Source organism: Miniopterus natalensis, chromosome 14, assembly GCF_054644295.1.
Source record: "Miniopterus natalensis isolate mMinNat1 chromosome 14, mMinNat1.hap1, whole genome shotgun sequence".
NCBI lineage: Eukaryota > Metazoa > Chordata > Mammalia > Chiroptera > Miniopteridae > Miniopterus > Miniopterus natalensis.
In genome coordinates, this window is record NC_142094.1 from 43,325,325 (window position 1) to 43,341,247 (window position 15,923).

At 36.1% G+C, this 15,923-nt stretch overlaps 1 protein-coding gene across 11 annotated transcripts in view; it reads left to right on the forward strand.

The window, feature by feature from the left end:
- Nucleotides 1-15,923, forward strand: part of BTRC (beta-transducin repeat containing E3 ubiquitin protein ligase) — a 151,877-nt gene that overhangs the window by 128,989 nt on the left and 6,965 nt on the right. For all 11 annotated transcript variants that reach the window (XM_016219900.2, XM_016219911.2, XM_016219901.2 and 8 more), the window contains 7 exons: nt 4,355-4,451; nt 5,118-5,255; nt 5,714-5,832; nt 7,518-7,767; nt 8,238-8,356; nt 9,566-9,676; nt 11,096-11,174. In XM_016219900.2, the coding sequence (XP_016075386.1) occupies nt 4,355-4,451; nt 5,118-5,255; nt 5,714-5,832; nt 7,518-7,767; nt 8,238-8,356; nt 9,566-9,676; nt 11,096-11,174 (913 nt within the window). The remainder of the gene's footprint in view (nt 1-4,354; nt 4,452-5,117; nt 5,256-5,713; nt 5,833-7,517; nt 7,768-8,237; nt 8,357-9,565; nt 9,677-11,095; nt 11,175-15,923) is intronic.

The window sequence follows — 15,923 nt, forward strand, 5'->3', positions numbered from 1 at the left end:
AGTTTATAAGTAGATGACTTATAAGTAGATGTAGAAACCATCAGATTCAGCTTTCCCCTAAAACAGTCCAGAACAAATCATTATTTTCTCCTTCAGAAGATCCCTTGCCTTTAACCCATGCCTGTGGTGTTTTATCACCTTTAAAAAAATCAAAATTATTTTTTATTTTATCACCATAAAAATCAAAATTATTTTTATGCCCAACTAGAATAAGAAGTATAGCCATCAGAAGAGTGAAAAGTGTAATTAGCTATAAATAATTGTTTCTTTATAAAACATATTTTCGCCAAGATTTTACTGCTTAATCTTGAAATCCTTAAGGCATTATATAGTTAGCAGCCTGAGACTACCAATTTTGTTGTTGTTTTCTTAATGTAATGGTATCATTTTATTAGAACTTCTGGAAGATGTCTTCTGTATATAATTTGCTCTCAGAGGATGTCTCAAGAATGTCACTCTAAGAAAGTAAGGTGTAAATATTTCCATAAAATAAAGGTGACATATTTTAGTTGATAGATATGCATCAGCAGGCATATGTCTGCTAGGTGTAATCCTGAACAATTTTTATCAGTTGTTTATCTTGGATCATAAAGAAATACAAAATAGTTAAAAATGGAGGATCAGTTTTTCTTAGCAATTTTCATAAAAATATAGTTGGCTCCCTTTCTTTTTTATCTTTGAAATTAATTAATGTATAATAAATAAAATGCCCTGTAAATATTATACCAATTGCTGCAAGAGATTTCTTTGATTCTGGCTATTAGGAAGACTTTAATATTTCTCTCAAATTCAGTTAAAGGAAGCAAATGCCAGGCAGTTCTTTGGCTATATAAAAATTGCATAAATGAAAGCATACTGTTATTTCTCCTTCCTCAAATGTTTTTATACTCATTTATTTCTCTATACAGAAAACTAGGAACTTATCTTTCATAACTTATTTCAGAGTTTGGAAATAAATTCTTTATAGCATAAAAAAGCAAAATAGTATGTAGTTGTATGGTATTCAAAGCCTATCATTTTGTTTAGTGTGCCAAGACCAGCCTTAGAAATAGAGCAGGCAGTTGCTTACATGGGAAAATTTGGGGGCAGCTAGGAATATTCCTCTGCCCCGCGGGGGGGGGGGGGGGGGAGAAAAGAAACTCTCCTCCAAATTATTGCTGACCTGAAATTTCCGTTGTAGAGATTCATTCCCATAGCCATAAAGGTTTTGTTCCCTGTTAAGATGCACTTTGTTCCCATTTGGACTGTAAAAAACAGTGAACCTTTATCAGACATTGGGAGTTTACAAAGTCATTTTTTGAAGATAGAACAAGAAATATATGTGCAAATTTGGATAGATGCATGTAAAAATTCCAAAGATAAACACAGGCTTCACAACTTTGCTTAGGGTTGACACTAAACAGCAAGATCTGTTATGTCAGTTATAAAGGGGGGGGAATCATTGAAGAAATGGCTTTTTGGCCTTTTACAAGGGGTATGTGAAGGTATAGCTAAGAAATAATCCAGAATCCAGCTCTAATTATCACTTTCCCCTATCTCTTCAACCACAGGAACCCAGTCCTGCAAAGTAACTTTCAGAGTTCTAACTGTATTCCTTTGTCTTTGGCCACATTTATCATCATAGCTTAATGTAGCCCCATGAAATATTTGTCCACCCCATGAAGACCTCTTCCAGTATCCTCTTGACTTTCTATGGCTGCTTCTGTTTTTATGTTTCCTTTCTTCCTGTGTTAGTGCGCGCCCCACACTTAAAAAAAAATTAGTCTGTGATCAGTTATTCATTTTATTATTTTAAGTTATATTATTGAGCCTACTATGTCAATAAAGTCCCCAAATGCTGTCATTGATAATTTTGTCTACTTCATCCAACCAAAAATAAATAAGTAAATACAGTTTCTAATAAAGCTTTGGGTTTAACTTCTACTTTGCTATTGTAATTTATATCTAGATATTTTTGACAGCCTGATCCTATGACATGAACCCTATCATTTTCTGTCTTGAATAATACTGAATATGCTCTCTGCTCAGTAATGATAACTCTTAAAAGTATAATAAAAGACAACTTGGGAAAAGTCCATTTTCTTAATCAGCAGATCACATTTTATGATAACATTCTCAATTTAATATTTAGCATTTATCATGTGCTGACACTCTCAAAGGTACTAGGCATTTCATATAGAAGTGTTCCCTGTTTCAAAGAGCTTCCATCATAAAAAGTTTTGACTTATAACATACAGACTGAGAAACCAGTTTTCAATACTTAACCACCCTTTTTTGTAGCACCTCTGATTTAAAGAAATTCAGATACTTTAGCAAGCCATAGTAACTACAGTGCAGTAAAAAATGAGATCAGAGGTTTATATGATTTCTCTTTCCTTAGAATATAGAGATAGTTTCATTACTTATGAAGAAAATCCTGGGGTGCCTTTGTATAATTGCCAGAGATTAAATGGAAGACAGGAATCTCTGAGGAATGGTGGACTTTGAGAGATGATAAAGTATTTCAGAGTATGGGATCTGAAGTCAGACTTAGATTCAAACCTCAGCTCTATTCACTAGCTATATGACCTTGGGCAAGTTATTTAACCTTCTTGACGTTTGATTTCTTTATCTTTAAAACTAATGTAGTGATTCCTACCTCATTAAAGGATGTTAGAATTGAAATTAGTAAATTATAATTATTAACCAGATTTAGAATCTCTTCATTCAAAATCTATTGTTTGTGTGCAGTGTGTTGCTAGAATAAGATTGTTTAGAGAAGAGTACCTTAAGCCAGAACTATTTCAGTGTATCTTGTTTGCCCTTTTCTTTATGTTGGTGTATCCTGTTGCTTGCTCCTATTTGTCCCTTTTTAAAAACTATTATTTTAGCTTCTGCATTGCAGAATTCCCTTCCATATTAACACAGAAGTCAGAGCCAGCAGCTACCTTCCTGATAGGAAATTTTCTCAACTAATTTTCAAGGTGTATAATAGGAAGAGGGCAGGGGAGAAGTGCTCCTGGAGACATTGAACAATTAATTATATTGTAATGGAGCTATAGAGGGAGGAGTAGATGACTGGCCCAGAGAAAACATGATTTCTCTGGTGCCAGGATTACACTCAGAGGCATTTCTGCCTATCTCCACTTCGCAAGGCACGGTGCCAGTGAGAACAGCAGTTAGTACACCCATAGTGGGGTTTACTAGCTTCCACACCGTGTTTGGTGGGTTCTTAACTTCAGGATAAGGAATTAAATTTTTTACCCAGCAGGAAGTGATTGCCATTTACCGATTTTTTTTTGTAGCAAAGATCTAGCTTGGGATATGAGTAGTCCAAAGATGTGCTGTCATAAGGAAGGAGATGCTAACAAATGTTGCTCACTGGAATCAAGGAAAGGCAATAAAATGCGTGTGTATGTACATAGCCAGGAACACACCTGTGAAAGTCAATTTCATGCTTTAGACTTGACAGCACAGTGCTTTTAGGCATTTCTTTTCATCTTCTTCCATACCTGCTTCTGAACACTCCTGTGATCCCTTTGTTTTCTGTACAAGTAAACTGAATTGCTCCTTTTAAAGCATAGCTACACTGATCACCAGCAGCCTGGGTGCCTGAGTTGCCAACACACCTTAACCCACATAAATGAAGACCAAAAAAAAGTGTTCATGATGAAGAGGCATTCCTGCTGCACATGATGATAGGCTCCACTGACTAGCACAGCTTTACTCAGTGAAAAAACACACGGCTGTGACGCATGTGCCTAGTAGTTCAAAGGTAGTACATAGCTATCATCATGAACAAAACTTTCAAAAGATAAGGCCAATAAATCTGTCTGTCCAGAGGTCTGATAGACCAATAGATGAATTCTGGTTATATGTATTTCATTTATCTATTGACATAATATTCCTGAAGACCTGATACTCGATGTTCTACACTGGAAATCATCTTGTTTTACCCAAAAGCAAATCAATGTTGGCCTAGTTCCTCAGAGCCCAGAAAGTTACTCCTTTTTTTTTTAAATATATCTTTATTGATTTCAGAGAGAGGAAAGGAGAGGGAGAGAGAGAGATAGAAACATCAATGATGAGAGAGTCATTGATCGAACCCACAACCCGGGCATGTGCCCTGACCGGGAATAGAACCCCAATCGCCTGGATCCTAGGTCAACGCTCAACCGCTGAGCTATGGCTGGCCGGGCCAGAAAGTTACTCCTTGACGTGGGACTCCTGAAACCAGACTTAACTTCACTCCTTTCCAGGCTAGTTATTGAGACTATATGGAATGGTAACTGTGAAAACACTTTGAAGAAGTATGAAGCTCCTTGTGAATGCATAATAGTATGATTTTTATTGTGAAATATTTGTTGTTTTTTAGGGGACAGTATTTATTCAAAAACAAACCTCCTGATGGGAATGCTCCTCCCAACTCTTTTTATAGAGCACTTTATCCTAAAATTATACAAGACATTGAGGTAAGAATCTATGTATATTTGGGTATTTGCCAAATACTAGAGAATCATCAACATTCTGTAGTAACAGCATTGTTACAGCAAACCCGTTAAGGTTTATTGATGTGGGTTAAAAATCAATTTCTTTGTCCGAGAATAAAGTAGGTAAAATATAGTAAGTTGCCAGGCAAAGATTTGTGTTTAAAAGTTGTTTACTGATAAATAGATGAGAGAAAGCAAAAGAGACTATGATGTCTTCATATAATAGCAGTGAGACTGCTAAAGTTACATTATACTCTCAACCTGATATTCAGGTATCTTCTAAATTGAGCCTCCATGGAGGTTCACTGGTAGAAATGGCCACCGTGTATGTAAGAAGAGCACTGAGCACAACCTTGTGTGGTTCGTAGCTTGCTCTCTCTTGGGGAGCAGTGTCTTTCCACCAGGTTTATTATTTAATTGAATGAGTTATATGAAGAATTCTAGAAAATAAATCTTTATTTTACAAATGGAAAAATGTTTTGTAATTTTAAATAGTGTCTTTTAAAAAACATATTTTTTGTTTGCCTTAAGTTCTGTGTGGCCAATAGGGTGAAGCATCAAGCATTTGTCATTGCTTGCCGTGAAAGTCAGATGAGAATTTAGTTCTGTTCCTTTCCTAATCACTGCCTCTTTACCATTCCTTCTCAGACAATAGAATCTAATTGGAGGTGTGGAAGACATAGTTTACAGAGAATCCACTGCCGAAGTGAAACAAGCAAAGGAGTTTACTGTTTACAGTATGATGACCAGAAGATAGTAAGCGGCCTTCGAGACAACACTATCAAGGTGAGGTTTCTTCAGTTGTGGGAAAGTAGCTGAAGAAGCTAGGGTGACTAGTCATAAAACAATTCAAAGCATAAAGTCTAAGTATTATTTCCAGGAAGTGAGCATTTTAGATTGTTTCTAGTCCAAAAGCCAAAATCATTTCCTTAAAGGACAGATACCTGCTTCCCCCCAGAAGAGCACGCAAATGGATTACTAAATTCTCTTCTTGAAGTGCGTTGAGTAGGCTGTTGCTCTTGGCCCTCACATAATGATAGCTCCCCGTTCCTTAATGCAAAGGATAAAGTCTGCATTATACTGAAGCCACATGTGTGTGAATGCTTAGCTATACGTCAAGAAAAGGTGCATTCCACACTACTCTGGCCTTTGATTCTTTTGGAGAATCAAACACAATAGAGCCAGCAAGTCTCTGCAGCACCTCATTATCACAGTGATCAAAAGGATCTTGTTTGCCATCCTAGATCTGGGATAAAAGCACATTGGAATGCAAGCGAATTCTCACAGGCCACACGGGTTCTGTCCTGTGTCTCCAGTATGACGAGAGGGTGATCATAACTGGATCATCGGATTCCACGGTCAGGTAGAAAATTTCAAACGATCTTTTGAACTCTGAAATATCAGATCCACTCTGTCTTTGTCATAGATAGTAATTCTGTATATATCTGCATGAACACAGTTCTGAAACTTCATAACTAAAGAAGAATAAACCATCAGCTCCTCCCATCATTGTGTTAATCTAGAACTAGAAAACTTGAATTAGGAATGATTAAGGTAAGTTTACATTTTTGTACATTTAAGAAACTACACATTCTGTTTTAATTTGTTGGAATCATCCATTATAGGAACTTGGTAAACCTTGCATTCCTTATAAAAACCACCTCACAAGGGAATGAAATGAAGCCTTCCTTTTCAGTGGTTATAACTAGTGCAGGCATGTGTTATCTCCTTTAAAATGTGTACAGGTGAGCAATGCTCTCTTTTTGCCAGCCCCTCCCCTGCTATCCCTGCAGTTTTTAATTGCAAACTTCACTCAAGGAGGGGCCTTCAATTTCCAGAGGCATTAGTGATTTGATGACACAGCCATTATGCTGCTGGAGTCCAGTGTAGCTTGAGTTCTGGGTACCAGAAGCACTGCTGGAAACCTCTGTTAGGAATTTTGCCTTAAGCTAAAGAATCTAGTAAACATAATGCATCAAAAGTAACTTTTTTAAAAATGGGGGGAGGGGAGCAGTTAACTGCATTGTTATATTCTCTGAAGTTAAATGTTTACCATTCCCAGTTATCCTCTTCTATGAATAGAAAAGGCTGTTCTTATTTCTTGTCTTTTGACTTAAAGGCATAGCAAACTCAGTTCTTATAGTTATCGACATTTAACATTTATTGGTGCGTGTGGAGTGCCTCAAGGAAGCTGAAACATTGTAGAGGCTAACATCATTTATAGGATAAGGGAAAAAATGATTTTCTGAAAAAGGGGGTTAAACTGGATAAAAGAAATAACTTGTGTTATAAAAACCAAAGTAAATATGCAATAATAGAGTAATCAAAGTCAAATACTGTATCTCATCACATAAAATTATCAAGCTACCAAGAGTCCCATGCTCTTATTGTAAAACCTGTATTTACAGTGGATGGCTCTTCTTGATCCCAACCCCCATTCAAAGCACAGAAGTAGAGCCTTTGACTTAGGGTCTAAGTAATCTTGGGCCTTGACCTGTGTGGTGAAGTCTAAGATTCAGGGTCATCAAGCTCAAATCCATGGTACTAAATCAGTCTGTTATAGAAGCTTTTTAGCCTTTATCAGTTCTAGTTCCTTAGGGCTACCCATAGGGCCCTAATGCTGCTGTTATTAATCAGATCCCCAGTTTTAAATGTATCTTATTAATGGTATCAGATTGAATGTCTGAAGTTTTATAATCTTGAGATCTGGGTCCAGTTAGTAGGAGGTAGTGGCTGCTACCTCATTCCTTCCCTCCACACATGCCCACATTTCAGGTAGTGTGTCTTAAGCATTTCACACTGGCAGCACCCCATCTCCTTGCTTTTTCCACTCTCCCATTCCAGCCCTCTATTTACTGCTTCCCTGTGGTCCATCAGTACTCTTTACCTCAGTTCAACTTCAAAGCTGAAGAAGAAGAGCAGGGTGTAGTACTAGCTATGAACGTGGGACAGGAGGGATGGGAAGTGCAGTGGTCAAATGCTGTTAATAGATTGTAGCATCAGTACCATCAAAATCTCAGATAGCCTTCTTAATGGTGTTTGTTCCAGGGTGTGGGATGTAAATACAGGTGAAATGCTAAACACGTTGATTCATCATTGTGAAGCAGTTCTGCACTTGCGTTTCAATAATGGCATGATGGTTACCTGCTCCAAAGACCGTTCCATTGCTGTATGGGATATGGCCTCCCCAACTGACATCACCCTGCGGAGGGTGCTAGTCGGACACCGAGCTGCCGTCAATGTTGTAGACTTTGATGACAAGTACATTGTTTCTGCATCTGGAGATAGGACTATAAAGGTAAAAGGCACTTTTCAGTAAGCCTCCAACTTAAGAGTAGGGGAGTACATGTGAAAACCTGATCAAGGGCTATTTCATATTGAAACATCACTGTAGACTAATTTAATCTTTAATTCAGATACTAGTCTAAATGTAAAAGTAATAAATGAGACAAATTATTTGACAATTTTGGTAGGTATTTTATTACTATAAATAATGGTGAGTGTAAGGACAGGGGTAAATTTAGGTTCAAGAAGATTTGTCTGTAAGACCAGACTAACACCATAGAGTCAATCAATTTGAGGAATCCTCATGTGATAGCAGCAAGCTACAAATTAGCCCTATATTACCATGAATCAAACTTGTCATTGGTTTAGCTTGGGAAGTTGGCTTGGTTTAGTCCTATTTTCTGCTTCTCTAGGACTCCGCTAGCCGTAGACTTTACTAGTGAAAACATCAACTCAACTGCCAAATGCCATTTTCTGTTTCAGGTATGGAACACCAGTACTTGTGAATTTGTGAGGACCTTAAATGGACACAAACGTGGCATCGCCTGTTTGCAGTATAGAGACAGGCTGGTTGTTAGTGGTTCATCTGACAACACTATCAGGTGAGCAGCAGGTGCCTTGCCCAGAAGGGATTGATATTATCCTGCCATTCATTGTTTGTGTACAGTTCAAACAAATCTTCACCTGTGTTATGTTTATTATAAAATGTGTTTCCTTTCTGTAGCTTCTTGCAGGTCAAAAGTTTGCCCCAAGCAGAGAGGCAGCACAGCAAAGCCTTTTGTTGATGTGTTTCCTTCCTGTAATAGTTTTATCACCAGATAGACCTGTTTAAAAGGTACTGCTTGAATGAGGAAGTGGGCAAGAGAAAGAAAGTAGATTGAGGTTGAAAGCCCTTCTCTTTAAATTTCACCTGTCTACAGTTGGAAAGTGCTAATAAATAGCTAAAGGCCATATCTCTCTGCCAGTGGTCTAAAAAAAACATTTGTTTCCCTACTAGCAAGATTTGTTTCCCTAGTGCATTTTGTTTTCTTAGCATTGCATAATTGGCCAGGGAGTTACCAGTCTTTGAAATTATGAAGAATCTACAAATTGGAGTATTTTTGATGTTTTCCCTTTACAAAGATGGGACAACACAGATATGGATTGTATGTGGATGATTTATCAATCCTCTCCATTCCTTCAAAGAAGTACTAAGAGGATGAAAGGGCCATTTTAAAAAAACAACAGATAGAGCCGTTACTATATCTAAGGAAATTATCATTCCTAGAAATCATTTGAATTGGCCTGAAAGCATACAGTTTTTGTATATTACTGTCTAAAAGTTTTTGAGAACTTACCTTGTGTTTCCATTAAATGAGAAAACTGTCCTGGACAATGGGTGAAAGCAGAGAGTGTCCTCAGTGAAAGAGATGGACATGCTATTTGAGGACAGATGTCACTGCCATTCTTCATCCGGTTCTTATTGGTGATTTCAGGAAGCATTACCTTTCTTGGCTTGGTCATTTCCTTCACAGGCAACTGTGTGCATTGAAATCATCCTTTTTATGCCTTGGAGACCCTGGTTATAGAATTATATAAAGCATTGTGCTTCGAAAATATATACTATGTTTGAACTTAAGTCATACATTTTTCTACCTGAGTTATATGGCAGAAAAGAAATAAATTACATTGAAAGCAGTACATTTTTGTACGGGTGTTGATTTGTTTTATTTTTGTGGATTTTTTTTAAAGACATTGAAGTATATTATTATAACATTCCAAGCTTAGGAAAGAATACATAAAAATTCACTTCATTCAATTTTCTTTTCCAGATTATGGGACATAGAATGTGGCGCATGTTTACGAGTGTTAGAAGGCCATGAGGAATTGGTGCGCTGTATTCGATTTGATAATAAGAGGATAGTGAGTGGGGCCTATGATGGGTGAGTTTGCATCCACATCTTAATCCCTCCTGCTTTAGAAGGTTAAATATAGCCTCTCCTTGTCTCTAAAAGATTATAGGTTTCACAGAAAGGACCCAATACAATAGTTCTTGTGTCTAATCTATGTATTTACCTCTCCTTTGTTTACTCTTTTCAAAAATACCCTTCCCAATTATTTAATTGCACTTGTTTGCTCATGATTTTTATTGATATTTGAATTTTGGGTTATATATTTTTCTGTTTTTTCCTATAAAGCAAAGTACTGGACAATTCCAGTATAACAGGATATGCATATAAAATAATGACTTACTAATAAAACTAAATCATTGGAGGGCAATATCTATGGGGCTTAGTGTGGTAGGATCTTAAATTTTGATATCTTTGAATGTTTCCAAAAAGTACAGCTCCCTCTTCTCTTCACTTCTAGCATTTCTATTATAGTGAGTTAAGTAATTTTTATTTTATTCACTCTGATTTCCAGTGAGCATAGAATCCATTCATGCTGTGGATGGATCCCGTGCCTAGCAATGCTAAGCACATAGTAAATTCTTACAAAAGTGTATTCTCTTATAAAGGCCTCTTTCTCATTTCTTCTTATCAAGGTACCTGATTTGGGGGGGATACAGAGCTACCGTTCAAATATTGGCAGCTTTTTAAATATCAGAAACTAACAACATTATCTTAGTGTATGAACTGCCTATACTGATATGCTAAGACAATTCAAGTGGCAGGAAGTGTAGCAGACCCATTTTTTCTGCTTTGAGTCAGCCATCACTCTCATATCCTTGGGAGATTGTTCAAGATGTGATAATATGTTCCAGCTGAGCCCAAGGTTATATTTTCTCATTCCCATTGTTTTGATCTGTACCCACCTTTTTTGGGTTTTGTGTGTTATTTATTGTGAGGAAACATGGCCTATAATTAATTTGTTGAAGGGCTAAAATTTTTAAATCAAAATATGAGTTTTTTTAATATAAACTCCAGAACTCTTAAATTGACCCGTCCCCTGTACATGTGACCTGTGCCATTCTTAGAACTGACCAAAAGAAGGTGCCTCAAAGCTATAGGTTTCTAGGTCTAAGTGATCTATTATGTTATTAAGAGGTCTAATGTATAAGATCTCCTCTTAGCCCCAAAGTATAGTGTAACTTTACCATTCACTATCTTCATCAGTTTGGTTAAAGCTAACCTGTTTCTCATTTTTAGATTAATCATGTACATTTTCCCCTGTTAAGACCAAGAATGAATATAAGAACCAAGTCTCCAAAACAAAAAAGTTTTTATATATTCCTGTGAGCTACATTTATCATATAACCTATATTCACCATACATATTTATTGCTATGACATTTTGCTATTCTTCCTGTGCTCCCTTAACTTTGCTTTTAACTAAGATTTTTGTCCCCTTTTTGATCTTTAGGAAAATTAAAGTGTGGGATCTTGTAGCTGCTTTGGACCCCCGTGCTCCTGCAGGGACTCTCTGTCTACGGACCCTTGTGGTAAGAGTCTTATTGTTTAAAGGGAGTTGGGGAGTAGGAAGGAGAAGAAATTAAATTGATGTGTTGTAGAATACAGGTCTGGATTTGATAGTTAGAACCTCACAAAACTTACTACTAAGTGCAAAGGCAACCAATACATGACAATACAATATGTTTATATAGCACCTTTCATCCAAAAGTGCTTTAGAGACTATATATGGAGAGAAATGTGGCAGCTGTTTAACAGCTGCGCAGCAACTCTACACATCAGTGTAGTCGAGGAAGTGAATAAGAATTCTGTATCCACCAGAAACAGTAGGGGGTGCTTAGGGAGAAGGAACATAATTACTCAAATTGGAACCTGTCCAGAATCTGAGGACCTGCACACCTATGCCTACAAAAAGTGCCATGGGAGTCTGCATGAACCCCTGGTCAGCCCCTTAGTTCTATATCCTATTCAAGGCATGCTGCCTCCAGCAACTTGAATCCCATCTTTTTTATGCCTTGTACACCCCCTTGTCTGAACATCTTGACATTTGGGAAAAGAAGTGACTCAAAAGGACTAATGTCACCTTCGAAAGCACTAAATTCTTTATCATGGTGTTTGCCAAAGGCCTGGATTAGAAAATGTTCTAAGGATAAAAGCTGTTTCAATTAGAAAAAGATTAGGTGGGGCACTAGAGAAGACAGTTTTTTGCACAACTCAGAAAAGATGAGAGCAAGCATTTGAAGCCCCAGTATCCTGAATCCTGGCTCAACATTTAGGCAGTCTGCTCTGGAAAAGAGAGAGACACATTTTCTTGTCTTCCTTGGTGGATTTAAAGCTCATTGTTTCACTACCAAACATGTTTTACCTTCATGTGTCACACATGTTTTTTAAAATGTGTACTTTTATTCATTTACAATTAATCTAGGTCTGGTTTTTAAAGCATAATTTACATACAGCAAAATTTGTTTGTTTTTAGTGTACTGCTATGAATTTTGCAGATGTGTAAATACCACAATCAAGTTATAGAAAATTTCCATCATCCCCACAAAATTATGTCCCTTAGAATCACCCCTAGCAACTATTCATTTGATTTCTGTCTCTCTAGTTTCACTGTCTTACGAATGCCATATAAATTAAACCATACAGTGTGTAGCACTGTGCCTTTGGCTCTTTTTGCTTCATTTAAGATTCATCCATGTTGTTACATGTGCTAATACTTAGTTCTTTTTTATTGCTGAGTAATATTCCATTGTGTGGATGAACCAGTTTGTTTATTCATTCACCAGTTTAAGGACATTTGGGATGTTTCCAGGTTTTTGGTGATACTGAAAACATTCCCTTACAGGTTTTTGTATGTACATATTGTTTTCATTTCTCTTGGGTAAATACCTAGAACTTCAATTTATGGGTCCTATGATAAGTGTATGTTTAAATTTAAAACTACTAAGCTATTTTCCAAAGTGGCATTTTGGGAGTTTGCAAATGCATGCCATTTTACATTTCCACTAACAATGTATGGGAATCCTGTTTTTCCACATCCTTGACAGCACTTAGTATTATCAGTTTTGGGTTTTGGGGGTTTTTTTTTAAGATTTTTAATTGACTTTTAGAGAGAGAGGGAGGGAGAGAGAGAGAAATATCAATGAGAAACATTGAGCAGCTGCCTCCTGCATGCCCCCTACCAGGAATCGAGCCTGCAACCCGGGCATGTGCCCTGATCAGGAATCAAACCGGCAACTTTTGTTGCACAAGACAATGCCCAACCAACGGAGCCACACTGGCCAGGGCTAGTATTGTCAAATTTTTAAAGAATGATAGCCATTTGAGTGTGTAGTGGTTATAGTTTTAATTTGCATTTTTGTGATAACTTATGGTGTAGAATATCTTTTCATGTTCTTTTGTGAAATGTCTGTTCAAATCTTATCCTCATTTATTGAGTTGTCTTAAAATTTTTAAAACAGATTTATTGAAATATTGACATACAGTAAAGTAGACATATTTAAAGTATACAACTTAATAAATTTTAACATATGTACACGCCAATGAAACTATCACTTCCACCAGGATAATGAACGTATCCTCATGCCCCCCTGTAATCCCTCCTCCCCCCTCTGCCCGTTTCCCCTGCTCCATTCCCCAAGCAACTACTGATCTGCTTTCTGTCAATATTGATTAGTTTGCATTTTCTATGGTTTAATTACTGGAATCAAAAAAAGAGTATGTACTCTTTTTTGCCTCTTTTCATTAAGCTTAATTATTTTGATATTCTCCCATGTTGTTGATGTAAATTGCTAAGTAGTATTTCATTGTATATACCACAATTTATCCACTTGCCAGTTGATGAAAATTTGGATTGTTTCCAATTTTTGGCTATTACAAATAAAGTTTTTATAAACATTATGTGCAAGTCTTTATGTGACCATATGCTTGCATTTCTCCCAGGTAAATCCTAGGAGCAGAATTGCTAGATCATATGATAAATGTATGTTTAATATTTTTAGAAACTGCCAAACTGTTTTCCAAAGTAGTTGTACCATTTAACATTATAATACAACAGTGCAGTTACTCCACATCCTCACCCATAGTTAGTGTATAGTCTTTTTGAGTCATTCTGATAGGTGTCTGGTGGTACTTCGTTGTGATCTTAATTTGCATACTCCTAATAACGTTGATCCTCGACTCCTGTTTTGTTTGCCATCCATATATCTACTTTGGTGAAGTTTCTGTTTGACTCTTTTGCCTGTTTTTTTAATTGAGTGGTTTTCTTATTATTGAGTTTTGAGATTTCTTTACATATTCAGGATACCCATTTTGGTTTTTCATTCCCTTGAAAGAATCTTTTGAAAAGCAGAAATTTTTAATTTTGATTTAAGTCTAATATATCAACTTTTTCTATTATGGTTTGTGTTATTTGATATTATATCTTAAAATCTTTGCCTAATCCAAAGTCACAAAGATTTTCCCCTGTGTTTTCTTTTAGAAGTTTTATAGTTTTAGGTTTTACATTTTGGTCTATGATTCATTTTGAGTTAATTTTTGTGGATGGTGGGAGGTATGGTTCAAAGTTCACATGGATATTTAGTTGTTTCCAGCACCATTTATTCAAGACTATCCTTTTTCCTCTGAATTGCCTTTGCAGCTTTGTAAAAAACCTGTTAACCATGTGTGTGAGGGTCCACTTATGGACCTATTCAGTTCCATTGGTCTTTTTGTCTGTCTATCTTGATTCCAGTGTCATACTATTTTGGTTACTGCAGCTTTTAAATAACTCATGACTTCAAGTAGTGTAAGTCCTTCAACTTTGTTCTTTTTCAAAGTTTTTTGGGTCTTTGAATTTTCATTGAAAATTTTAATGAATTTTAGAATCTGTTCGCCAGTTTTACCCTCCACCACCACCCCACCCAATAAATCTGCTGAAATTTTCATTGGGATTGATTAAACTCAGATCAATTTGGATTGGAGAGAAGTGACTTCTTAACAATACTGAGTCTTCTGATCCATGAATACAGTATATCTCTCCATTTGTTGAGGTCTTCTAAAAATTTCTCAGCAATGTTTTATAGCTTTCGGTGTAAAGGTCTTATACATCTTTTGTCATATTTATCCCTAAATATTTCATATTTTTAATTATATTGTAAATGGTATTTTGAAATTTCTGGGTGGTTCATTGCAAGTATATACATGTACACTTTTACTTCTTTTTCAACCTGTGTACCTTTGTTTCTCTTTCTTGTTTTATTATACTGACTAAGACCTTCAGTACAATGTTCACAAGAATTCCTAATCTTGGGGAAAGGCATTTGGTCTTTCACCATTTTGTGTGTGTGTGTGTGTGTGTGTGTGTGAGAGAGAGAGAGAGAGAGAGAGAGAGAGAGAGAGAGCTTTAGGTTTTTTGTAGATACACATTATCGGGATTAGGAAGTTCCTTTCTGTTCCTCGATTGCTGAGTTTTTATTAGAAATAGATGCTGGAATTTGTTTAATGCTTTTATCTGCATCCATTGAGATGAACTTATATTTTCACCTTTATTCTGTTAATTGATGTATTACATTGATTTTTCAATGTTAAATACAACTTTGCATCACTGCATATTTCATGAACATTAAAAGGATAATAATAAAGGAATACTGTGAACAACTCTATGCTCCAAACTCAATAACTTAGATGAAATGGACCAATTCCTTGAAAGATATAATCTTCCATAACTCACATCAGAAGAAATAGGCAATCTGAATAGGCCTATACCTATTAAAGAAATTGAAGCAATAATTAATAATCATCCAAGACAGAAAGCACCAGGCCCAAATGGGTTCACTGGTGAATTCTACCAAATGTTTAAGGAAGACATTATACCAGTTCTCTACGATTTCTTCCAGAAGATATAAACAGAGTGAATGCTTCCTTACTCTGTGAGGCCAGAATTACCCTAATACCAAAACCAGACAAAAATATTATAAGAAAATTAATGTAATAAGCAAACACATAATTTCATAACTAATATGAGTTTATTAGGTAGGGGTTTTGGTAATATTTTAAACCATTTGCTTCAGATTTAAGTGTGACCTTGTTACTCTCCTTATGTTTAGTTATTTTACAATAAGGAAAATCTCTGAAACTATTTTAAAGGCAATACCTTCTAAATAATGCCAATAAAATGAAGGAACTTACATTAAGATAAATTTCAACAAAATATTAGCAGATTGAATCCAACAATGTATAGAAAGAATTACACATCATGACTAAGTGGGATTTATTCCAGTTATGCAAAGCAGGTATAATAT